At 39.8% G+C, this 26688-nt stretch overlaps 3 protein-coding genes across 6 annotated transcripts in view; all 3 read left to right on the top strand.

Annotated features, from left to right (window-relative positions):
- Positions 1-5868, top strand: part of CAH1 (carbonic anhydrase 1) — a 31489-nt gene extending 25621 nt beyond the window's left edge. Inside the window, exons 6-8 of one of the 2 annotated variants that reach the window (XM_046615800.1) lie at positions 929-1024; positions 1546-1727; positions 2753-5868. In XM_046615800.1, the coding sequence (XP_046471756.1) occupies positions 929-1024; positions 1546-1727; positions 2753-2821 (347 nt within the window). In that variant the 3' untranslated portion in view covers positions 2822-5868. The remainder of the gene's footprint in view (positions 1-928; positions 1025-1545; positions 1728-2752) is intronic. The other variant, XM_046615808.1, reaches the window with a different exon arrangement.
- A 6751-nt stretch (positions 5869-12619) lies between these two features.
- Positions 12620-24501, top strand: LOC124213902 (uncharacterized). 3 transcript variants are annotated; one of them, XM_046615677.1, is made up of 8 exons: positions 12620-12774; positions 17373-17509; positions 17627-17751; positions 17878-18017; positions 19433-19644; positions 20544-20829; positions 23222-23466; positions 23553-24501. In XM_046615677.1, the coding sequence occupies exons 1-8, from the start codon at positions 12765-12767 to the stop codon at positions 23778-23780; spliced, it is 1383 nt and encodes a 460-aa protein (XP_046471633.1). In that variant the 5' UTR covers positions 12620-12764; the 3' UTR covers positions 23781-24501. The 3 variants fall into 3 exon arrangements, with proteins under 3 accessions (XP_046471633.1, XP_046471622.1, XP_046471638.1); XM_046615666.2 differs by lacking the exon at positions 12620-12774 and adding an exon at positions 15937-16079; XM_046615682.1 differs by lacking the exons at positions 12620-12774; positions 19433-19644; positions 20544-20829 and adding exons at positions 15938-16079; positions 18634-18660.
- Positions 24502-24637: 136 nt separating this feature from the next.
- On the top strand, positions 24638-26665 carry LOC124213986 (DNA repair protein RAD52 homolog). Its single transcript, XM_046615855.2, has 6 exons — positions 24638-24994; positions 25447-25597; positions 25677-25825; positions 25909-26152; positions 26273-26365; positions 26458-26665. The coding sequence occupies exons 1-6, from the start codon at positions 24968-24970 to the stop codon at positions 26574-26576; spliced, it is 783 nt and encodes a 260-aa protein (XP_046471811.1). The 5' UTR covers positions 24638-24967; the 3' UTR covers positions 26577-26665.
- Positions 26666-26688: the final 23 nt, after the last annotated feature.

Here is a 26688-nt window from a genome sequence, read left to right as displayed (position 1 = left end):
GACGAATTATAGTGGCAGTAATTTAACGCATGAAAATTTGGCAACCCTGCTAATGTAATTATGTGTAATTTGCGTAAAAGCGAATTGGTAATTTTTCAAATTTTCAATGGACGACATTATGTAACCATACATTACATTTATAGAATTGTTTCTTTACATACTTGCAAACTTTATTTTCTATAAACCTAAGTGAAAAGTAGTTTTTGCGGATTACATAATGGACAGAAATTGTACGCGGATACAGTTTTTACTCGGATTGTCCCCTGTTGTGGCAGTTATCTTGTTTTTCGTCCATTCTTTAAATAAAACTCGCCTTTCTTACATGTACAAGCGTTACATACCGATCTTTACGGAACTCGAGGAAAAACTTTTGAAACAAATTGAAATCAAGGTTTCATGCCACGGTAATACGTCGTGCTTGAATCATCGAACGTCGAATGATCCAAATCTTGACTTTGAAATACTGCCCTGATTTCATTTCGGAATTACTCTCGCTTATCCTTCAATATTCTTTGACATTGATTTTCTCGCGCCAATTGATACGGTCAGTAGTCATTATCTGTCCTTGCAGTGATCAATTACATTATATTCAAAATATACACCACGAAGACTCGGGACGTGTCCAAAAGCACGACGCGAATGCCCCGAGACGCGTTACTGTCCTTTTATTTAAAATAATAACTATACAACGTTCGGGCGGCTAGATCGGATAGCCAGGTCAAGGTCCGTCACTGTTCCAATCCTACGTATATAATAACGTTGTATAATAATTCATAACTCGTAACTCGTGAAATCATCCTGCAATTTTCACCCCTCAATCTTTAACAGTATCACCATCACTCCCTGTATTCACTTACTTACTTACTTACTTACTTACATACTTACTAACCTTTGTGCCCTGCATCTGTGACGTATTGTGCTCGAGTAGCTCGCAGTGGCCGAGCCGGTAGCCAGAGATGCTTAAACCCTTGCATGCGTTGGGCAGATCGAATCATTCGGCACGAGAGCAAGTGCAATTTGCAAGGTGAGTAAATAATGTCTCTATTGTACGAATTTGAGGCAAGGCGCTGGTCACAAATGTCTCACAGTGTAATAAAAAGCATTAACCCATTTCTAGAAAACCATTTTTTTCAAATATATGGATCAAATTACCGTCGAATGTTTCGTTGAAGTTGTAAAGTAAAACGATGGAAACTTTTGCGTAACATTTCCGGTGATCAGCGCTGTAAACGAGTATTTAGACACTTATGACTGTTTTATTACGCTTCGTCGCTATCAGTAACAACATCAAACCTGCTTCGTACGCATTTTAACAAATTAGGACTCGTTAGGTTTTAGCATAGTCTTTGTATAGTGTCGACTGTGAATGTTTCGGTAATTCGACCTAAATTATGTATAATAGGCGGTACGACATAAATTAATAATTAATTGCAGACAACCTGCGTCAGCCAACTCTCAACCGACGTTGTATAAAAAAAAAAAAAAAAAAAGTAACAAATTGTCTACAGTATTTTAGACGCGTTTTCTTTTCACTTCTGACTTTAGCCGACGACAATGGGTATTGGACGTATTTGGGCTCACTGACAACACCACCCTGCAACGAGAGTGTTACTTGGATATTGTTCAAGAAGTACATCGAGGTCTCTCACCATCAGTTGAACATCTTCCGTAACCTGAGGAAGTTCACGCGCGACGAAGAATGTCCCTGTCACGAGAATCACGGAGCTGTAAGTTACTTCCTTATATAATCTACCTCGATTGATTTCTTTTTACTTTTATTATTCTTCTAAGCTCGAGTTTCTCTTTGGCGGAAGTGATGAACATGACAATATACGTGAATTTCTCGGATAAATTCGTTGGATCGGTTATTGGAAAAACAGCAGCAGACAAAACTCGAAACGTGCCAAATTCTCGGAAATCGCATTAAATTCCAAGACATTAATAGCCTCGCATCGCTGCTGGATATGTTATGTAAGATTAGAGTTGTACTCGGAGTACTTGTTAAAAAAAAAAAAAAAGACAAACAAAAAACAAGAGAATCCGACAGAAGGCGAGAGGAAAAAACGAGGCACTTACACGGTCGTGCAGAGATTTAAAAACGACCGTTGAACTTGAATCGTGAACCGGCGCGATACGTGTGTAGAAATCATGGACGTTTATTTATTTATAAGGACGCACCTCGTCGTATAAGCTCGGATTATTGTATAACATGTAAACTCGTACATTGGTTTGATTAAACGCCTATGAAAAGATAATATCAACATGATGTACTCGGAAAAAAGAATCCGAAGCAGTATTATTAAAACCGTAATGTTGAAGAACGGTCGTTGCATAGAAGTAAAAGAAAAACGTTCAAGGCGAATAATGTGCAAGACTATAAAATGAAGAAAATCTCAATCAACCGCGAATTGATTACAAACTGCATTAGGTGCGGGTTTCGAGTTAAATCACAACGTACAATTAGTCGAAGAATAAATGATTCTTTCTCCGTCACTATCGTACGAACGATTTAATTGTTATCCATAAATTCACGGAGCGTGATTTTCTATTCTGAAACCGAATGATAAATAAGTTCGTCAATCACATCGTTACTCCAACTATTATACTTTAACTGTGTATCGCATAATCCTCAACAAATTGTTGTCACCAAATGTTGACATTCACTTTTCCCATATCCTATACGGAAATTGTTTTCTCACAAGCCTTACCGTGATTGTCATTATAATTTCTTTTTATTTTTCTTCTCCCATAGGTGATCAACAACTTCCGCCCGCCACTGCCGCTCGGCAATCGCGTTCTTCGCGAGTGCGGAAGCTTCTAAAAAGGGAAGGAATCGTGCGCTTGGGCCTCGCTATTTATGGAAGAACGGAGATTTGCAGGTATAACGCAGAGGAGTATTTGGGATGTGTCTTTGCCGGCCATCGAGGGGAGGAGGGGGGAGGGAGGGGTGGGGAGGGGGAGTTAGTTTTTAGGTCGTGTTCAAATCTCTCGCCCAAATCATGCAGAACACGAAGACGTGTACGATATAAATAACACAAAAGAAGTAAATAAAACTTAAAGAAGCTAGGAAATATAAAGTGTAGCGAAAATATGCAGGTAGAAGTATATAGATTTGTCATCCGTTAAAAATTTAATTAATATACTTATGACGAGAGATTTGAGCGCGGCTTGAAAGCGAACGGTGGGTTAATATGTATTATTATGGGGAGAACGCAGCGTACATTATTATGATTATTCGTATAGTAGATTATGTTATATTTGTCATGTGGTTAGGCGCTGGATTAAATCAATCAACGCTAGTCTGTTAAAAATGCGTGCTAACTTTCGAGTATATTTAATACGTACAAGATATACGTTGTTGTAAACGCTATCTTGGTCGTAATTTTCAAGATCTTCAGAAGACGGTGCGAAAGGTTTTCGAAGAAAATATAAACTTCACAGCCTCATTGGTTGAAAACAGCTTTAATATAGTTAGATACATGAATGTATGTGCACGTTACAGTGTACGTATATTTATTTACTTGTCTAACCAACATGCGGGGATGGACTACACACGGTTTGTAAAATTGAAATCGCGTTTCGATGTTACTTTAAATACACAAGCTGGAGAGGACCCGAAACGTTGTAGGTATATATATCCGTAACGTATGTGGAGAAAAACACGCATACGTGATACGGAAGAAGTAGATTTAATCAAGAAAATTCAATATCTGGTTATATATAGACTTTTCTTTCTGTTTTTTTTTCTTGAGAGTGAGAATTGAAGTAACTTATTCGCAAATGCGAACAAAACTAAACGAAAATCGAACGGTTTTGGATTATAAACATTGTTTTTCTTTTGAATGAATTTTTGCAGCCGGTTTATTGATAGGATATATAAATACTGTCGTCCTTGATGTTAATCATTGTCAGATCTGATAGGTTGATGTCTGTGCCTACTTAAAATTAATATTATACATTTTAATACATGATACCTATACATATTGTACAATACAATTGAGATAAGCGGTAAAACAATAAATGGTTTCAAGTTACTAAGGATAAAAAATAAAACTCTATTGAGTGTTGGTACTATAATACAGGAATACCATAATTGAAATTGAAATAGAGTGATACTTGTCGTGGTTGGTTTGAAGGGTATTCTTGAAATTGATTATTTGCATGCTTTTGACATTTCGATTAAATTTTCCAACCCAACATTGGCCGATTTCCGTCTTCGCCGTCATTTCAGCAATAGTAAACACACATATGAGCTGTTCTAACTTTTTAGTATCTATAGGATAGTTATACAGACCTTGTAGTCTTTTAATAGTTGATGTATACAATTTACGGCCTTGTCCGAAAATTTTTAAAACGATTAGAGAATTGACCATGCTATGATATTTAACGAATTATATATAATTATACATACATACACAGACGTATATATATGAATATTATACCACACTATTATATGTTGTATCTTCTATACCATTATATCGTATCTTGTTACGTTATCCTAAGGGTTTCTGACTTCGTTTATTTATATAATACCTATTACACATAATACCTACGCATATATACATACACGTACGCAATATCTTTGAGATACATTATACTGTGTTTGAAAAGGTAATCAATTTTCATTCTTCCGTATCGCTTCAATTTCAACGGCACGCGATCATAACCACGGCATAAAGTAATCTGCAACTGTCAAGTGATGCACGTGACTTGATTACATAAAATCGTGGGCATCCAACAGCTCTATTGATTCTGCAGACACTGACGATTCGAAAACGGTGCGGTAGATTCTGCCTAAGAACGCTTACTCAGTATTGCGGTTTTTAAATTTTCAAATGCGAGCAAGAGAAATCTGAATTTGACGTTGAAAAAAATTGACCAGACACTCAGAGTGGATCTACTGTAAATAATTATTTTATATTTTCGTAAATTGTGACGTTTCTCACAGTCATCTTCTGCCCCACCTCTGCACCTTCTTTGCGTTGTATTTAAAAACATCTTTCATTGTTAACCCGCACACTGCGACACATACATGCAGCATACCTACGAAGCTTTGTTTTAATTCAAGACTATTATATATATATTTTACAAAATTACAACATTTTAAAATGTATATTATATTATATTAATCAGTTTATTATCATGCATGCACGCCATACATATACATATATTATGCAGTGAAAGCCTCTTATCTAAATATATTATACCCATTACATTCATACCTATTACATATATTCATCTCTATAGCTTACACACACGTAATATTGTAATCTTTGCTTATAGGTGTATAGTGTTGTTGTTTTACTTCATAATCATGCACGTTTATTTATTTGTGTCGCGAATTGTCAAACTTTTTAGTTTGAAAATTTCTGATGCGAACAGTTCATGAATATTTATCGTTTTTGCATATTGCAATTAATAAATTTATTATAATCACAGACTATGCTGTGGAATGAAATGTGAATCATAATCAGTTAGTCTCATAAAAATCGAAAAAATTATAAGATGAATGAACAAATTAAAAAATTACTGTAACATCATTTATACGCCTACTAAAGATGTTCTAATCAATTTTGACGAACAAATAGAGCCGTACGAATGAAACGATGTCATTCATCAGCGATCATTTGCATCTGTGGCTACTTTCATTCCATAAACATAGCCATCAAGAAAGCTAATAAAACGACTTCAAAAAAATACTGGCAACTACATTTATTGATAACTGTACCCGCAGTAAAATGTAACTTGGAAAAAAGATGATAATCATTCCTGTTAATATTAGTCTTTAACATACCTATAGAAGACTGTGTAATTGGGCTTAGCGTCAACTGTGATAGTGAAAAACTAATAAAGGCACATTTATCAAAATTCAGGAATATTTGCTTTACGTACGCGTGGCATTGTGAAATTTCAATTGGGAATCCACCTGTTGCTTCGTTTCCGTCCTAAAAGTTTCCCGTTTGTCCTAGTTTCAACTGTTGCCGACATTTTCCGCGCGAGAAACTTTGAACCATTAATTAACTCTATTCGAAGACAAGAAAAACATAACTACATATGATGGTGTGAAATGATTATCTGTTCATTTTAAAATCTAATCATAATAATGGTCAATTGTTTCACACCTCTTTGACAAACGGAAATAGTCGTTATTGAGGATCGTAATGAATTGTAATCAAGTCAAAATTGCGCTGTCACAAGAGAATATTCTTATTTTTTAGATGTTCATTTGTCCTTGTGCAACAATTGCACGTACATGATCCGCATCAAAGTGTCGATGATTAACAATACCTAGATAATATCCAAGAACCGTTTCAAGTTTTGTAACGGATATGTCGTCGTAACGTGTGAATTATCAACATTTGTCGAGTTTACAGCCTCCAAACATGTGGATGTGCGCAGTAGGCAGCTATTGAGTGATGTGTGTAGGTGTTATAAACGAGACGCATACGCTGAAAGAAATTCTGCAAAGCTATTCAAACCGTAGGTAAATAAAAATGTAGACAGCACGGCAACTAACCGAGTCACGAGTCTAGTGAACCGGTTGCTAGTCCGCAACTCTGCGAGGCCTGAAGCCTCAGGGACGCCTGGAGGAAATCAAGGCTGTGCGAAAGCAGACCGCGCGTGGTGCAAAAATAAATAACGAAATGAATAAGCTGGCAGAGGGAAGAAGACGAACGAGCGGCTCCGTCTATTCCGATTTGCAGCGGACAGCTGACAGTTTTTGTATTTCGTTGATGGTACGATTAACTTTTACATTAAACCACCGTGAGAAGCTTTCGCAATTGAAAGAAGAAAACTTTACGATAACTAACTCCGTCGTATCGGACCATTAGAATTCCGCACTATACATTGCAAGTTCTTTGATCGAAGATCAACGTGTCGTTCGCTCTAAAACGTATTCGTGGAAAATTTTCAGTTGTTTTATAATTAAAAGAGGCAAAAAATAATCTTTTAGATCAAATATATACTGGCCGGTAGTTTCTGGTGTAATAAACGGCTTACGGGTGTTTAATGACTTCGGGGAATACGTGTCGGATTGGCGATCCTTCTCCTTCTTGGTATTTGCGGATCAAATGGCAAGCCTCTGTACAGCTTTTAAAATCGAGGATAACGCTGAGACCGAAATACAGTGGCCACATATATCTTGAAGGTTTTTCGTTTGCATTTTGATTTTCGCATTAACATGCACGTTAACGGCGAGAATAAAATTCGTAAGGTACTACGGATGAAGACGGCAGGAAACGATGCCGTGTTGGGAAGTTTGTTTATTCAAAACCCACGCACAATACGCCGCACTGATGGTACCTTACATTTATTTCTATAGCGCATATATCCAATCGGCATTCGTCACCTTTGCCGACTAGGTGAACGATTCTGGATAGTAAGTAACGCTAATGAATGACTCAACGTGCGCGTCAGTACAGATTAATTAATCACGCACGTAACGTTGGCTGTTTATTAAAAAGAGAGATAAAAAGAAACAAAAATAATCAAATGCGACCGGCGATGCGTGTACGAATTGTGACAAGCTATAAGCGGCCACTCTGTTATAAAGCTGTTTAAAATCTGGATATAACCAGATTCGATTGCTTTACGAATTCTACCAATGACGCAATGCATCTTTGTACGGTATTCTTTCGAAACCTTTCACCTTTGCTTGTTTTCGAGGATATGTATGCCTTCACACCGAATGACACGACGGTCTAACCGACCGCAACTCGTGTGCGTCAGGTGCTGCAAAAGACGAAGAAACAAGTGTCTGAAAGCAGCTTGTTTTGTTTGTGACGAACGGCAACTTCAACGAACCCGCAGGCTTGTAGCTTTTCTCATACAAACGAGAAAGGCAAGGTTTATAAATACGAGAGTTACGTGGCGCTCAATGTAGGATAACTCAAGTTCTCTTAAACCAGATGCTGTGCAGGCTGTGCAGTGGTCGACTGTAGTAATATGGCTGAACAAACTGGTCTACATGATTGCGCACTTTTCACTCGTCTGTATCTCGCCGATGCAAAATTAATGAAGCTGCTTACTTTGCAGCCTTGTTACTGGATCTGTTACAAATATAGTTTCCTTTGTCCAGCAAGTCCTTAAATGTAGGTAAGAACGCAAAGATAGCAAAACTACAAATATGGTATGATGCCGTATGCATCTCGAACCTTGGCTACATATTATCACTTCTTTATTTAAGTACATGTTATCAACGCAAATTTCAGGTGAAGCTGCGAGCAGCTTAGTTACTTATACGCGTATCTACGTATTATTGAATATGTTTCACTGCAGCGCGTCGACCGATAGCGAATCATTGTTAATTTACATGCTGTGCCGCACGTCAAAGCGCAAGCCGACTGTAGGGAAAAAATTACAAGTGTGAACACGCGCAGTGCCATATGGTTGAATACATTACTCTTTCGTTTCACATTCACTCGTCATTGGCGAGATATTTTGTGGACGAATCAGGAGCGTCAATAGACGACATCCTTCAGGCGATTTCTTCGCGACAATCAAGTCAGAAACAAAATGCTACGATTGGTCATTACGACTTACGAGTATAGCGCATTGTGCATGCAAACGGCCCATGATTTCAATTTAAATTTGGGAAGCTTTTCGCTCCTGCATAATTATCTCATTATGTAGATAAGAGAGAATAGGTATATGCATGGAGGAAAATAATGAGTAGTTAATATTTGTTGAAAGAGATTCTCCATTTTTCACTCTATCTGCAGGCGCTACGCATACAAAATAATGTGTACCATCTGTGCATTATCAGTTGCGCACGTTTCAAATATAAGAAGCATATTTTTAGTCAGCTGAAGAGTGGGCGGGAAAATGTTATATTTATTCACGTGAAACTGATCAAGTATTTGCTACACACAAAATTGTTAAAGTAATTGAGTATTAAATCAGAACATATTTACATGCCGATTCGGAGCCACAAGCGATGTTCGAACGCTGAAACCATTGCAGATTCTTCGTTACCCAACTTAGCCGCGATCATCAGCGCACACGTTTCGCCTTGATTATGCTGTAAAACGTATTTCTAGTTTCCCACAATTTACAGACAACTAACAGTTAGCGACTTCCGGTGAAATGTTTTACTGCTGTTTGGCAATCCAGTTGATATCAAAATGTGTCTCATGGCCAGGTGCCAATTAATTACGATATGTACACGAGATCGGACCAGTATGTGTGGCCAATGCAAAGGACAATTTATGTACTTTTCCGAATATCATGAACATCGACACAGGGTAAAAAAGGTGATGTGGATTCGATAAAAAATAACAAAAAACAAAACAGTGAGCAAGTCAAGAGTCTCTTATATATAGGTAAATATTTTTCACCCGGCTGATGGCTCGTATTCAACTAATTATCAATAATCTCTCTTAAACATCAGGGGCATAACTAGGATGCCGAAGCCGGGGCATTGTCCAGAGGCCCCTGAAACAGTGGGTAAAAAATTAATTCGTAATATTTCGTTGGAAAAATATGTTTCATTATGTACACAGGTGACCCAATCTGCGTCCGTGCCTCTAAATGCTTAGTTACGTCCCTGTTAAACTTTAATTTTCTTACCAACAAATGCGCAGAGCGCTAATCCGGTGTCAAATACCTGCAGCAAGCACGACAGCCATCGGTGCCTGATCACTGAGCGTCGACAAGATATCAGTAGTCGCTTCTATCCTAGTTAGCCACTGTTGAACCTGCAGCCCGTCAGTAGATGTTCAGTTAATACTCAGGCAGTGAAAGCTGCGTGTACCAGCCAGGCAAGCCGGCCGTAGATAAAACGCGTGATACATAAAACGTAATGGTAAGGCAGTGGCTGCTACCCGTGCCAGTCAGACAGTGAAATGATGCGCGCACGGTCAGGCAGTGAGTTCTACCCGTACATGTCAGACAACAGCTCCGAGATACCGCTGCAACCAAGTCTCGGGAGGAGGTCGTTTTCGGATTGCACTTATTGTTAGTTCTATTTCGTTCAGAACTCAGAGTCCTGTTAGTAGTCTGATCTCTCAGGCTTGACCTGAAGAATTAAACGTGAATTTAGTAGCTCCAATAAATTACTCAGTAACCTCATCTCGGGATTTCACAAAAGTCAGATGTCTCGTAGATGTAAATTGAAATATGTACAGTCAAAAGGGAAACGCTGCATTCTTAATCGTGTGAGGTATTTTGTTATGGGACTTGAAATTGTTTAATACGCTTACGTCCCGAATACAATTTATCATATTACAGATAAACATCCTTTCGGAAGGACCCTGTGCAGTAGCACAGCCATCGCAACGCGTACGGTTTTCAATTTAGCGCCGTTAAAATTATATGTCACGTTACGTGGACTGAATAATTTATAATGTTTCAGCAGCGGAAAATTTATCGGCTCTGCGTACACAGATGCAACGGTCGCACCGTCGGTAAATTAATTATAGGACGCACCATTGTGTGGCAATAATCATCCACCTCGGATATAACGACGCAAGAAAGAGGACCACTACAGCTTGGTAACGATCTTTGTCGTTTCGACAACCGTGTAAATTGCGCAAATCATAAGGGAAGCGCCTCTGTGAACACAGCGTGACCATTTCCTCATGCCATTTTCATGCACGCCTACAAACGCCGCTGTAGATATACTTATTTAATCGCCGTTGTACGGATGCTCGCATAACGAAAATGCGCACCAGGCAACGGTCAAACGGGCAAGTCGCATTGGTATGGTGCTTGCGGTTCGGCAGACTCACCATACCTACGTATGACGCGTTAGATCGCCTACATGAATGATTCATTCGAACCACTATTGCCTATTATTGCACGAGGTCGTCTAATTAGCCATCAAGGTCGTTTTGGGTCGATGGGACACAAAATTGTACGAATTCGAACTTTGGGTGTAGTAGTGGTAACCATGACGTGTTCTTATTGTTGGCCGTCGACGTAACTCGCGTATCATTGCTGCGAATGTCCTTCCCTGCATCCCGTTGCAGTGGAGATTGATGCGGTTATACGTGCCGTAATAATTTGAGTGAAGAAATCGAGGTTTACAGTCTGAAATGCCGTTGAAAGGTGAGGCTAAATATGTTTTTGATATTCTCTAGCTGCCAGTGATGTCACGCGAGTATCATTGCCGACTTGTGACGTCACCGTTGTGATTTCTCACAGGGCTAGGTTCGCGTCTTGCTTATTAATCACCCGTAGATCACCCAAGGCAATCCGTTCAAAAAGATATAATATTACTTGCTACGGTGTTATGTTCGAAATTAACTGATATTTTACTAAATTCACAGCCAAATGTAGTATTTAATAATAAAGTCTCATGCCACTCCGTGGTGTGACAAGTAGTTATCATGGAAGCTACGTTATGGAAAATCTCCCGTATCATTTGAATGCAGGAATTTCAGTTACCCAACAATGGAAGCAGAGTATTGAATACATACATTATAACGAGTCGCAAAGTTACTTATAATAAGCTTGAGATTAGCGGTATTATTATTTACTGTGACAGGTTATAAGACGGGTAGATTACTCTGGAATGAATCACACGGTGTTTCTGTGTCTTTGATCACGCTTAAAATTAAAATATGATGAAAATGTTCAACAAGAGTATTTCGCAAGCGTTCGATTATGTCGTGATTCAGCTCTATCTCTACATGTTTTTTAATGAGTCAATAAAAGAAGAAATTCGGCATCTGAGTATAAATAGCGCAAGAAAGTTTGTCGATACAATTAGCTCAACGATATTTCACTTGGGCAAAGAAAATGAAGTAATTAGTAATTGTATCGTACTTCCCACGATTCTCGAACGATGTAATTTTTGTACAATATAAATTTTTTCTCGATGTCTTATCTGTTACAATATAACACCGCCAAACTGTACTGCCTTGAAAATATTTTCATTGCATTACATTAAATTGGCGTGATGTAATTTAACAAGCATTCGATCCCGTAACTCTGGTGAAAACAATGACATTCTCGTATTCCTTAGAGGACTCTAAAATTTTGTTCGAAAATGTCTCACGGTTTTTGAAAACGTTATTAAAATTTATTGCCAAGTTCATCTAAATCTCCCGAAAAGTTATTCCTGCACAGATTGTCTTTTAGTTTGATCGTTATAATCCACTTAACGTATTCATAGAACTCTTCCGGTTATTCATAGAAATTTACGAACTCTCGGGAAGGCAGTATATTACCTGGCTTAAATATTTTCTAGTTTGAGGTCATAAGAATTCACATAAAAATATGAAAATACACTAATGATGCTGGATTTCCAGTTTCAATTCGCTGCGAGGTAAATGTTAAACGACTACCGCTATTTACTTATGCGGAACTGAAAATATTGTGGAAATTTTCCACACAATCCGCAAACTTTTGATCGAGCACGACGCTGGCATCGAAAATATATAATTAAATTTAAAGCTTCGACCAAGACGTGTAATTCCCATGGGTACCTACACAGCTTACCAGGGTTTGTTTTCGATCTACAATCTACCGGACAACCTTGTTCCAGTCTTCGTCCATCGTTATTCAAGCGTCTATATTTACTTATTCTTCTCATGTGACTCATGCACAATTTTTAATTAAGAACAAGCTGCAAACTTGCAGTGGCATTTTTCTGCGTTCCCGTATCCGTGTGTATGCATACGCGCATGCGCGTTTATCAACGTTGTTCCAACGACGCGGAGAAAAGTTGTGCGGACGGTTCACAGTGACGGTTTGAATCTCAGCGGCGTTAGTTCGCAGTTCCTGTCAACGTTCAAAGCAGCCTTCGTACGACAACAAACATGGCACACAGTGAGTAATTCTCCAGATTTTATCCCACAAGTGTTAATCAAATTGACAAAGTGTTAGTTGACTTGACTCCTCTTTGTAAACAGTTCGCTACGTGAATTATTCACTTGTAATCCTAGAGTTTAGTTCATTACACCCATACAACGAATTTCGTTGCGTGTTTCGAACTTTCTGGTAAGATTCTCGAGCTCGGAATTGTTTGGACAGGTGCTCAGCATTAAGGGATACATACGTAAAGTTGGAAATTTTGTAAGACCCGAGTCACGGGTTGTCCGAAATTATTTTCAAACAATAATCTATCACCAGTTGGTTACGCAATCGCACCGGCATTCTGTACCTACGTACGATTTGTTTCGGTTATTATCGAATCAATGAATTCCATGCACGAATGATGCGTTTGCTTACAATTAGATTAGAAAAATAGCAACGATCTCCGATAGATCCGATCGAACATCGGTGCTCGATTTCGATCGCAGAAGCTGCAGCCAGAAAAAATCCCGGATTTCGATACAACCTTTTTGCATACACACCAATGGCGGAAAGTTTCAAGAATGCTAAACGTCAGAGATCTATTGGCGTGTTTTTTTTTTTTTTTTTACCAGTGACTGCTAAATATAGTCGGGGCGGGGCTGATGCTCCGTGGTCAGTGAACGGTTTGACAAGCCGGCCGGCATTCTGACTAGGCAAGCAGTGTCCTTCGGGACGGTTTTACTACGCATCATTTTCCCTTCCCGAATGAGCAAGCGATGCGATCATCGAGGCGCCTTTGGGTCCAGGCGATATATGAGCCTTAGGATTCTAAATGCTCCGAGGCATAAATCCGAAGATTGGTTCTTCTATTTTTAATGCAGCCCGCATTCCGCTCGCCGGTGCGATACTCCTCGACTCAGGCTCTGAGAGCAGCACGAAGCAGCACTTCGTAGCTCTAGGCGCGACCCCATTTATCACAAAAGACGAATAGAGCCTTCGTTCCAACGGTGATAATTGCACTGATGGACATGCATACGTCACGTAGCGCGATTCATTCCGCGATGATGCGATCTCCGACTTTAATCACTTCTGATTCAATCGAAGCCTACGTGCAATTGTGCCCAATGAATTACTCCTCGTAATTCTGCGACAAATTATCTTCTCTTAAATTTGACAGACCGGCGACGTTGCCGAGATGAGAGCTTTGAACCATACGTGTTGCGCCAATTTCCGTTTCCTCTTTGAGAATCCATCAAGTATGAATGACGTAGATCCAGCATTGAGATCCTATGTCGAACTTGTCTGCATACACGCAGCACCGTAGCTATCGCTGACGTGGCGTTTAACCGGGTTCGCTTCAAGCCGATTTACCGACAGCCTTTTCAGCTATTCGCTACTGTTTTCATGCATCTAAAAGAACCTGCACACCAGGGGCAAGACTGTAGTTAATGCTGTGTTGCGGTCTGAAGAGACGAGGCACGCCCCGCAAGATTGCAACACTAGACACATTGTCCAGAACCATATTATCCACCAACATTCTTAGAAAATTTGTTAATTTGGCGCAGTAAAAATTCTTCCCATCGTAATAATTAAATTTATAAATTTTAATCTCGTAATATGTATACAGTGGGATTATAAACCAATCACACTGTAATTGATGAAGCATTACGTCACTGAAGCGTGTCGGAGTATCGTATTTATATCCAAATATCACTTAATTGTTACTTTATAATTATCGCTTAAATTTCACGCCGACAGGAATGTAGTTGAAATAAATAATTCCAATACTTTCATTTATCCCGTAACACAAGGAAAGTATTTTCGAATTTAACCGCTCACAACGTTTCTGGCGTCAAGCTTCGTTTAGTGTTATCTTTTTCTGATTTCCCTTTACGTTATACCCGATAATTTTTCCTTTTTAGGACAGACCGGCGACATTCAAAGCCATGGCGGTTATCTCACATGACCTTACGAGCCCGGTGCTGTGCACACATAACGCGTTCCAACGCCACCTTCTTAACTGTAGACAAAATGTAATGTTATGTAAAATCGTCCGGTTTTTCAAATAAAATAATAGGCGTGACGTTATTCCTATTAAAAATACTGACTATCGTTTCATCGGCCGTCCTCCACGTGCCAAATTATTGCGGTACGTACTTGAGAGCGCATTGCTAGGCGGGTTCAATGACCTCGTTGCCTTTCGAGGCGCACCAAAGTACAGTTAATTCAGTACGTGACGTTTCTTTTATTTCGCGTTTATCCTTTGCTACGACTTCACACCGTGATTGTTACGGAATCGAAGATTCGACGAGGCAAACAACGAACTTATTTTGCGGGAATTGAGCAGCATGCGTTTTAACGCTCCTAACTTACACGATGACGTTATACTCTATACCAGGGCCGGAGACTCCGCAAAGGCTGATTCAATCATTGTCATTCCCACACCGTTCCGCAGACTAGCGATTGCTCTCCAGAAAAGTTGGCTCACGTTGAGAATCCGCGTCCAGAACAATTCCATGACACTGTTAATTTCACCCTTCGATACTCCGGTAAGTCCGAGGTCATCGAAAAACTGATCACTAAACGCGGAGCGCCTGAGTGCCTGGTTGTAATTTGCATAAAGCCGAACGTTCTCTATACCAGCTTTAGTGCAGTCGGTACACGTATAAGAATTCGAAATTCCGGCTTGAGAATCGCTGGTCAGTGAGCAGCTCCGCGTCGTTATATTACAGGAGTGATGTAATTTGTCGCTATGGCTCTATATCTATACGTTACGTGGGTACAATATTCGTTTGCATGACATTAGTTACTATTTATAAAACTTACGTTTATTTACCGTCTCACTTCGGCTTTCAGTTTGTAGTCATGTTCATCGGGTAGTGGTCATGAGCCAAAATTAATTTTCAATCACAACAGATCTCTGTATCAGTTTCGCGATCTTGTAAGGCTGGAGGGGATCAGAGCTGACACCTGAACCGTTGACAACAAATACGCTTCGCAAAATAACGATTATGGAGAGATTACAATAATACAAACAAAATGTTGTATAAAAAGTGTTTGGGCTGACGTATCTATTGGAACTGAAGCACGAGCGAACAATGTTATGCGTAGTCGTATAATGTTTCACGTTGACGATTGTTTACAGTAGCATCGGTGCAATATGTTGCTTTTAACTTGTTAGTGTTAACGTGAATAGTTTTTAAACAATATAATGACTTCCGTAGAGGCGGAAAGTCTACAGCTGAAAAAGTTGTTCGTCAAAGGTTTAATACTACTTTTGATCTTCTCCACGACTGACCTGGGATACCTATTAAAGACGCTGTTCAAGTACGATATGGGTATGCGTTTCATTAGAATAAAAAATCCGCCATTGTTGTAAGCCTCTGAAGATGTTATATTTTTAAAAATTCAAGAAAGATTTAGCATCGCGTTCGCAAACTACTATAGGATCATCTTCGCGTAATATCGCCAGCTTAAAATCAGAGGCAATATTTACCCGTAGGACCGGAATTACGGGTTATGACCCCGTGTAGCCAGAATGTTTGTACGTACTTCGATTGTTCTCGGTGTGACAGCTTCGAAGCGTTTCGCATGCTGATCCTATATTATCCAGATCTTGCAGGGGTTTTCGACCTTTTATAATTACAGTGGAAACCGAGCTCTGTGATTAATTACAGCACTAGGAGCACACGCTGCAGACCGTGATAAAAATTTCGGTGTTAGTTTCAAGTTGATAAGAAATTGTGGGGATCGATGTATACCACGAATTTCATAAAATTCAAGAGGAAAATTTTTACTCGCGAACTTCATCACGGATGCCTATTTCATTTCATTTCACTTTCCCATAAAGCCATGACCTAGTATAATCGCCGCGTTTATTCTCAATGTTCCAACAACAAAGCTTACGTCATGATGCACGGCAAGCATCCCGTCAACTTTAAGCTGTTAGTTCGGCAGGAGCGAGGGCCAAATGACCTTACGTTTCATTATTTCGTTATCTTGTTCCTGTCCTTCCGTAAAACCGACGTGGAAATGAATCCATGGATCGCGTGTCGATATTTTATTTCAGCACGTTCTACGGGGTGGAAGAAAGCAGAAATCAATTTTCATCACTAGTTTTCGCGTTCGCTTCGCTGCTCGGGGTGTTTACTATATACACAGAGAATGTGTGCCAAGAACTCGGAAACCTGAGCTATTGATCCTCTGGTGTCCTGCATCACTACCAGATAACCTTGTCCGAATGGTTATGCCGCAGGATCGCGTCATCGGCGCCGAGGCGTCTGGACGCCAGACGCGTTACTTTTTATTATTCTTATTAACGTCCCTATTAATTCAATGTGGCTTAATTACCCTCTGGTACGCAACTGAATTATCAGACAAAATGCATCGTTTTTGCAGTGACTGTATATTCTTAACTTATATACGTATGTACAAATTTACGCAGCTGTATTCTGAATTACGTCTCTCTGTTTTAATTGCGTAGGTCATTGTTTGTACGTTTTTTTGCAGAAATTCAATCAGTTTGGTTAAAAATAAGTACGCGAATTAAAAAAAAAACTTTTCATATTTTGGTGTACAATAGCTACTGCAAACTCTACGAATAACTATTTTCTTTCATTTGTGTTTCATAGCGCTAACTACGGAAGACAAGCTTCAATACAACTTCTTCCCAGTAGCTTCTGGTCAGCTACAATTCCGTGTCAAGGCCGGCCACGATGCCCACATTGCTTTAACCATGGGCCCCAGCGAGGGTGATCCCATGTACGAGGTAAATTCCAAAAGAAATCTGAAAATCCTTGATTCGCATCTTGCGTAGGTACATCAACGTTCGAATTCTTGCACGATGAAGCATTGCTAACCGGATGTTACATTATGCTGACAACAGGTCTTCCTTGGGGGATGGAACAATGCAAGGTCCGTCATCCGCAAGAACAGATCAAAGCCTGAAGTTGCCGAGGCTGATACCCCGGGAATTCTTACCGACAGCGATTTCCGCGGGTTCTGGATCCGGTACGTGGATTCCGACCTTGGAATTTTGCGACGAAGCTAATTCCGCATCGTTGCGAAATTCGGCCACACTCGTTGGTCGCATCGCGCGATGTGCGATTCCATTGACAGTTGCACATTTCTTTAAAGGTGGTACAACGGCAACCTCGACGTCGGCAGGGAAAATGAACCGAATCCTTTCTTGTCCTACACCGACCCACAGCCATTCGGTATCGGCTACTTCGGTGTCTGCACTGGTTGGGGTGCGACTGGAGAATGGATCATCGAAGGTCAGTATTTTTATCACGGAAGATTAAGACTATCGCTGACACGATAAACCGTATAACGTGTACACAAGTATTTTAAAACTACTATTTCTTTTCATTTGCAAGTAGCGTAGCACCTAGATTTGATTTTTACACGCCTTCTTTATTCTACATGTCACAGTTCCGGACTATAAAATTTAGTCCCACTTGATCAGCGGTCCGAATTCAAATCTGTAGTGTTCAGTATGGTAACCAATGCATCAAAGGTTACTTCGAACAGGCGAGTAGGATATTAAATTTAATGCTTCAAGCCTGTCGAGTATTATACACACGTGCCGACGAGTTCTACCATCGGATTAAATTCACTTGCGAAGGTAGGCGCATAAGCTGCGTCTGACAACGCGCAGTATTTTTCCACTGCGTCGATCGTTTCGTAAATCAAATCTCATACTTTCGAAATGCGATGCATCAAAAGCCGTGAGCTTTTAAGAAGTTGTAGATTGTTCACAGGAGGCTTTGGATAATAGATTTTCGATAAAAATTTCATGTACAAATTATATTGATAAAAAACACATTTTCCACTACCTTTCGGCCCAATTTCGGACCTTGGGATCTGCCTAAAACTACCTGGTTGCCACAGGCAGGTGTATTGCCGGTTATTTTGGCGGTATGTAAAGTACGAAACATTTTAAGAAAAAATTTGCTGGACTCACCATTTGTAACATATCGTTTTTGCTTGTTTTACCGTACGGACCTTGCGATGTTACATACCTACAACCTTGATATCCAATGCACGCCCCAGATACACGCTATAATACCTATACCGCTCGAAAATCAAACACACTTTTTCCACACTTGCATCCTGTCTTACATACCAACACTCCTCATGTTTCACGTTCGCTGCCTGGGCCACGCCTGCTTTTGGGTACATAAGTAATTGGTCGCAGTCACGAAGTGATCGTAATTCGAATCTACCCTTTTCCAAATTCGATGTAGACGGTGTGATATGCTGGAAATAACTCGGATGACGTAGGCTGTTATTCAAATTTAACGTATCCACGTGGGTACAGTCAGCAGCTTGTATCGTGTATTTATATTATACAGCATCGATTGTTTTACACGCAGGTACAAAATTTTCTTGTTGACGTACGGCTAGTGACCGTCGCATGACCCGAGGGGAAGCCTCATCCACAAATATAACGATAAATCGTTATAATTATACTCAATGTAACGACGAGCCAAAGCTGACGATACAAGTGTGTAATGCATGTAGAAAACAGAAGGAATGACAGGTTTTGCTTGTCTTCGGGCGTGGAAGCAGAGTAAAGTCTAACCGTGGACATTATCGTCGGGACAAATGAAAAGAAATTTGCAGAATTGATAGGGTGGTGAATGAATGAGTGAATTTTTAATACCGGGATATTCGTACGTTGGACAAGGTCGGGTTACGCTGAAAACGGCTGATCAGCTGAAGTACAATTTCCATGCCGTGAGAAGTGGCAGAGTAGAAATCGAGGTCAGCGCGCCTAGCAACGCCCACATTGCCCTAACCCAAGGAAAGAGCGAAACGTCTCCGATGTACGAAGTTTTGCTAGCCGGATGGAACAACACAGCCTCGGTCATCAGATACGACCGCAAGCAGCCCGACAAGGTTCATCCTCGAAGTTTTCTTCTTACGATTAATAGATGCATCACAAAACGAAATATGAACGTGCCATCGGATTTCCTCGTTCCGACCAAGCCGGGCTTTTCCACGCTTTTCAAACTAGCGTCACGAGAAATCCACGAATGATCAAATTCAACTATTGGATCTTTTCGTATCGCGGTGTGTCGATTCGTCACTTTTGCGAAATTGTAATATCAATCCTTTGGCACGAATCGCGTATCGTCCTTTTATAGTCTAAGGTCCGAAGGACCTTTCTAAATCGAGGCAGGGTTGAAGTTCCGAATTTAAAAAGTTCCGAAAGCGCCAAATTCCGAATTTTTTGGTGGCGAAACTTAAAGTAAAGATATCAAACCTTGACGAAATATCAGAGTTGGGAATGGTCCGAAAGCCGATACTCAAAGTCCCGAAAGGGCGAAATTCCGACATGTCAAGGTTTCGAAAGTGCGAAAAACAGAAAATTTAAAAATCTGAAAAATCAAAATTCCGAATGATCGAAGATTTTCAATCCTGTAAATTTTTGGCGTGGTGAAATTTCACCACTTCGATTTTTCTTTGTTTTGGATGTTCGATATTTTAACGTTCGGAATCCTGGTTGTTCTGATTTTCGGTTTTTTCGATTTCTTACACCCATTCGTCGAGTAAACTACGCTGTGTGACTATATTTTAATTTTCCGAACTTTGCTCCATCGTAACTCGAATGTTAGGAACCTTACATTTCGGAGCTTTGAGCCGTCGGGTTTCCGGCCATTCGAAGCTTCGTTGTTTCTTCAAAGCTTGATTCCATGACTTCAATTTTCGCGATCAAATAATTCCGAGTTATGCGCTTTCGGGATTTTTGAAATCCGGAACTTCAACCCCGCTCCTAAACGTCATCATCCGGACAGGTTCGCGCCGAGACGCCCAACCTCCTGTCCGCCAACGAGCGGAAGAAATTTTCAATCTCTTGGGTCGACGGACATATCGTCGTCCGTGTCGGGAATGAGAACGGGCTTGTGCTCATGGAATGGCGCGACCCAAACCCCATCGGCATCAGCTACGTGGGTGTTCGGACTGCCTGGGGTGCAACCGGGAAATGGAGTGTCCTGGTTCCCCGACCGGCAGCAGGACCGATTGGCACACAACCACCAAGGCCCGCACATCCTGCGCCAGGATTTGGCCCACCGCAGAAATGTAAATTACCATGGATTCTCTCAAATCTGGCACTTGACAAGTGAAACACTGCTGTTATCTGTAATGAATTAATCATCAATCTCTCCAAGTGCTCGATCAATGTCCAAAGAGTTCCATCATCCGTACCACGATACTGTCTTTGGTTTGATTTGACTGCAGTGATTTAATCGCTGTATCGATATCCGAACTTCAACAGCGCCTCGGGACTTCGAGTTGAAAAAAATTCCCATCAGTTTGAGCTTCATTGCGGAAAATGGTGATACTCTGAGACATGAACGTAGGTACAATACGTGTTTCGAATCATGATATCCGTTAACTTTCGACCAAAATTACACGGATCTTGTCGCTGATGCTACACATGCGTAGGTACGGTTTACGTACGTATATGCGTAAATTTAAAGCCACGTTCAAAATTATCGCTTGCTCTTGTTACCCGCGTTACGTCAGAGACTTAGAATCCGATATTTCGCGAATCATGTCCAGGGTAATCAAAACACTTATACATCCTATAAAATTATGTATTTAATATACCTATTTTCTCCGCACCCTGAGATAGTCAGCTTGAAAATTATACGTCTTGTTCTAAGCCTGAATTATACGTAATTTACAGCTCAGGAAAACCGGAGATAAAAAAGTAAGCTCACAGTGAATTGAAAGATATTACGAAAACGATGTATTGTCAAAATCTGTCATTCCGATGAAAGTTAAAGCTCACCATTCTCGAAGTGGATGCAGAATTCTGTACGAGATCGGAGCTGTAGAACGATGGTTTATAAAAATGTATCGAACCTTTCGGATCTGGTTTCGGTAGTCAAGATTACTCCCGTCGAGATCTTTCGAATATGAATGGCTGTGATTTAATATTTCGAAATCAGTGACCATCTCATTGAGCAATTCATGTGTTAATTTCACGTTTCACGATGGCTTCGAATATTGACTAATATAATTTTACATTGCCCATTCAACCATTCTTCATTTAACCTATTGATCATAATTGAATAATTTATAGTTTTGAAAAGTGTCAAGTAAAATTGCTTGAATGAATTCTTGGAGCCAGTAATTAAATTGCAGACAATTCAAATACAAGACAATGTGGTGCGTACATAGTATGGTGCTGCAGTTCACTGATGATGGGACTGTATTTCGAAATAATACAATTGGCAAAACTTGTGCTGTTTGCTTAAAAAAAAAAAACTCTGTAAGCTGACATGGCTTCCGTGCTTATCGCGACGTATAATGTTAACAACAATGAAGTGGCTAATAACTATCAAAGGTTAGGCTGACCTTCTTCTAATTTGGTAATCACGTGACTACGGCTATTTTTCTTACTCTCTTATACACTATTTCAGCTCGCAAACTATTTCGTCTCACTTTATTACATTATACCGTCTTCGCATGATAATATCTGCTCAAAAACATCTTTCACAAATTAACGTATTGATCTCTGTCTGTATGTATACGTTGCATGTTGTATACTTGTGTGTATCTTGGGATGTGCACGTTTGTTTTCACGAAATGACCTTATGTGATTGCCACATAACTACATGTTGTCTCAGTTTGTCTTCGTTGAATGTTATTGCGTGTTTGTCACGTAAATGGTGTTGCCGATTGGCCTGGCCAACAAATCATCGTGTTAGGTACAATGTATCCCGATGTGTGAAATTCTGTTCGAATTTCTGTAAAAAGACTACCGCACGATTTCTAATGCGCTGAAAATATGGCACAAACGCAAAATACTTAGACTCTGATTGCCAGTTTTACATCAAAATAAAGAGCGGTAGTCATTTCACAGGAGTACGGAATAACAAGATTTAAATTGTTGTTTGATTGATATTATCAAACTCAAAACCAGTCATACCGGCTTGGTGTGTTCGACATTGTAACATTAAGATAAAAATATGTGTATAATGACAAATTTTGAAACTTCTTCTAGCACAGTGCTGCCTGAACCTAATCATTAATTCGATATTTCTTTCAACTCAACCCTAGAATGTTACACCGGAGTACGTTTGTAGCCCACGTTGATTTCAAATCATCGTCACTGTGCCAAATTTTCAATATTTTCCCTCCCTTCAGATCAAATTCTGACACACTCCGAATTTTCGAAAAATTTGAAACGGTACCATCGTTTCCCTCGTTAAAAAAAAAACAGAGAAAATAAAGACAATAAATTTTTGTCCCCCAGTGTATAATAGTTAGGTGGTTGATGAAAAACAAAAAAAAAAATAAATAAATAAATAAGTGTACCATTCCAGGGTCAAACAAATTGTTGAAGTTTTCTTATACACGTAAACGTTTCTCATTCGCATCCTGTGCCGCTTTTTCACATCTCCTTTGTTTTTCATCTCCCTTGAAACCGGATCTGGCATTGAACGTTTTTTACGTATCGCAGACGCCCCACCGTCGGCACCTGCCGCCTACATGCAGCCACCCATGCAAGGTGGTGCAAGCTGCTGGGTTGACGCTTCCGGTGGCGTTGTGCCTCCCGGTGCCCTGGCTGGAGGGCAAGACGGAGAACCTCTCTTCGTAGCGAGAGCCCGACACGAAGGAGCGCTGATTCCTGGCAAGCTCAAGCCCAGCCACTGCGTCTGCTACATCGCCTGGGGAGGAGCCGAACACGGAAAGCCTGAATACCAGGTTCGTGACGTTTGCCTTTAGTGATTCGAAAATTTGGAAAAACCAGGGGGATAGGCAACAGTCGTAATATTTTTGATAAAATCCAGGTGCTTTGCGGAAGCTCCGGTACGTGGGTCCCGACTTCCGGAGGAAACGTTCCCCCCAACGCTTTGCCTGCCGGGGAATCCGAAGACGGAGAGCCGCTTTTCGTCGGGCGTGTCAACCACGAGGGAACTTTGTCCATCGGAAAAGTTCAGGCCTCGCACGGTGTCCTCTACATTCCTTTCGGAGGAGCCGAAGTCGCTTTCCCAGACTACGAGATCCTGCTGCAGTAACCTGTTGAACGAAATCCTGTTTCCCCCCCTATCCTCGTATTTCCTTCCCCCTTGCACACTGAATATTCCCATGTTTTACAACACGAGCACGAAATAAATATCTATTCTTTATCGTACCGAGGTATTTATGCATAATATAGTGGTTGGCTAACTTTGCGCTGCAGTCTGGACATTGGAAATTTATTTCACTTGCGGTATGTGAGGTATGAGGTGATCAGCCGGCTGATCGAATATGAATATCACGATTTGTCAGTCGACTATCTAATGATAACGTGACGTATTGCAGTCGCATCGTAGTCGCAGTAATCATGTTCGTCGCTTGTGTTCAAATAACCGTACGTCGAAAGTTGAAATGTCGCTGGCTTTTTCATCCAAGAACCGGATTTTACATATTATTAATAGGCAACAGTTGTTATAATATATATACGCAGAGAATATATAGTTTGTTACTTTCCAATCACTCGCAACCCACCATTCAAATATTAATTTAATAATTACGTACGCATAAGTTATTGTATTTTTCGATATATTAAATACTTAAATTGTGTGTAATCTGTTATTTTTCACACGCAAAATTGTGTTTTAATGCGCGCAATACGCTGCGGATGATGCTTGTATGGTTATCATATAATTTAAATTTCTTTTGCAAACTACATTTATACGTGTCGAATTAGTGACTACAAAACTTTGTAAATGTAATTGAATAAAAGTACAAAACGTACACGATGTAGTGTCATCGCTTTTATTTTTCGACCTGGAGATTATCTTATATTTTCAGAAAGTATGGAAAATTCTACCTGGGATAGCAATGAAAGTAGTAAGCTGTTCGTGAAGATTGAAGAATTATTAGAAGAGAAATAATAAATATACCGAGCTTAAAATATTTCCGATGTCTTAGGCTGCAATAGCAAGGGCAGGTGCAGCAAATTGTTCCGAAATTCTTATGCCTTATATCCTTATTAGACATTGAAAATGCTGAGTAAACTTCGGATGATGTTAGAATTTGTGAAGGTTAACGACGATTTGGTTGTAGCATTGTCATATACCACGTCTAGGAAAATCATGTTTACATTTATGGAACGAAAATATCGTTCGAATTTCGGTGTACGTTACTAATAGGTATACACATTTCGTACATCCGTTGTGTACAGATCAACTTAATCAGTGGAGAATCTGCCAACGTCGCGATGAATCCACCGTCGTGCATAAAAATCGTATGTTCTCGAGTTATTAGTATGTTTTGTCGACTTGATAATTTTGCTGCGTTCATTTTACGAGTTAAGCACAAAGAGCGATTACGTCGTGCGCTGTATTTGCTTAAACATAAATTATTGTTTCCCGCCAGTTCCGCGCAGGACGTTCATAACCTAAAAACCTGTCCAAAATCTTTCACCACTTGTTGAATTTACCTTTCAGAAACGAAAAACGTGTTGCGTGCAGCACATGATTTAGCTGACGGATATTTAAATTTAATGAAATAATCAAGAGACATGTATCGTCATTCGTTTTTGTGTATTTTCGATTTTACAGTGCATACTTTGATCGTTGCGATGTATTCGCTCAAAGTAATTCAGCGGGAATGGCGTCAGAAGGAAATAATTATAAAACTTTCGAATAGTTATTGGACGGCGGATAATAAAATTTCACCTTGTAAATTTATTTTTAGCCTGGTTCCCAAGAAACTTTGATTTGTCCAAATTTAACTGTAAGGGATGTGGATATTCGCGATCAATGCACTAAGAATGATCTTATCTCAATCGCAAATGAAATCTTTGGTACAAACAAATGGAATCATACTGTGACAAGTCAAACTTTAGGCAGGTTATTAATTTAAATTACTCTCCAGTTTTACTATCTGCACATAATTTTCTATATGTAATTGTAATCTGTCTTCAGATTTTGTCGAATACAGCACAGGCAAATATCAGGTCGGATGCGCAGCCTTCGTTAAAATTCAATTACGAGATGGAACTGTTCACGAGGATGTAGGATACAGCAACTTGGAAGGACCCAACAAAGGCTTAATTATATTTTTAGCGAGAACTGTAAGACTTGGGCATTATCTTACACCATGGATGAATCCCACTTTTTCTTGTTAATTGCTGTAAAGCAGTATTTCTAATTACAGGGTTCCATTACAAATGCTATGAAAAACACCTTGATGTGCTTTGGTGGTGATATTGCTACAAAACTTCGAAATTTTACCAAACCGAAAACCGAGAGTTCAGTTTCAACCATTTCTCATATTGGAGAACCACAAAAGATGGTTCCCCCTCTGCTACGGATGACTCCAAATGCTCAATCCACGCCGCATAAAACACCGTCGCCAAGGTGCGACATCCAGGGCACTACGTTCAATTATGATAATCGAGGTATTGACATTAGATATAATAGTTAGTTTTACCAAGGAATGCGTCTTTTCTGAAATTTAATACTGTGCGATTTGCATCTGTGAAAGAAAATGGAAATTTTTAACAGAACTTATCTTGCAGAGGTTTCATCAGTTTCGAATAATGAAGAACCAAAAATACAATCACCAAAACCTCTTCAGCCAGTGGAAAGCTGCGTTAAGGTTGATAAAGCTGGTAATTACTGGAGAATATAACTAATTGAAGCTATTGACTCCACGTCTTGGTTGTGTTGATTGTGTTATTTATAATGCTTTCTAACTATGTAGCAATGACGGAGGAGGAACGAAGATTGGAAAGAAAACGCAAACAAGCACAGAAGCAAGAAGAGTATAAAAGGTTATTGAAAGAAACGGCATATGGCCAGAAACCAAATCCAAGATTTTAATTCGATAAACTTTTACTGAGTAAGAACTTACAGAGCTTAGTGATAAAAAAGTTGTTCGCTTGTTAAATATACGATATATATTTTCTTAAGTTGCTCGTTTAAACCCTGTTGA

Source organism: Neodiprion pinetum, chromosome 1, assembly GCF_021155775.2.
Source record: "Neodiprion pinetum isolate iyNeoPine1 chromosome 1, iyNeoPine1.2, whole genome shotgun sequence".
In the NCBI taxonomy this organism is placed as follows: Eukaryota; Metazoa; Arthropoda; class Insecta; order Hymenoptera; family Diprionidae; genus Neodiprion; species Neodiprion pinetum.
Note: the sequence above shows the minus strand (reverse complement) of the source record. Positions and strands in the feature narration are given on the sequence as shown.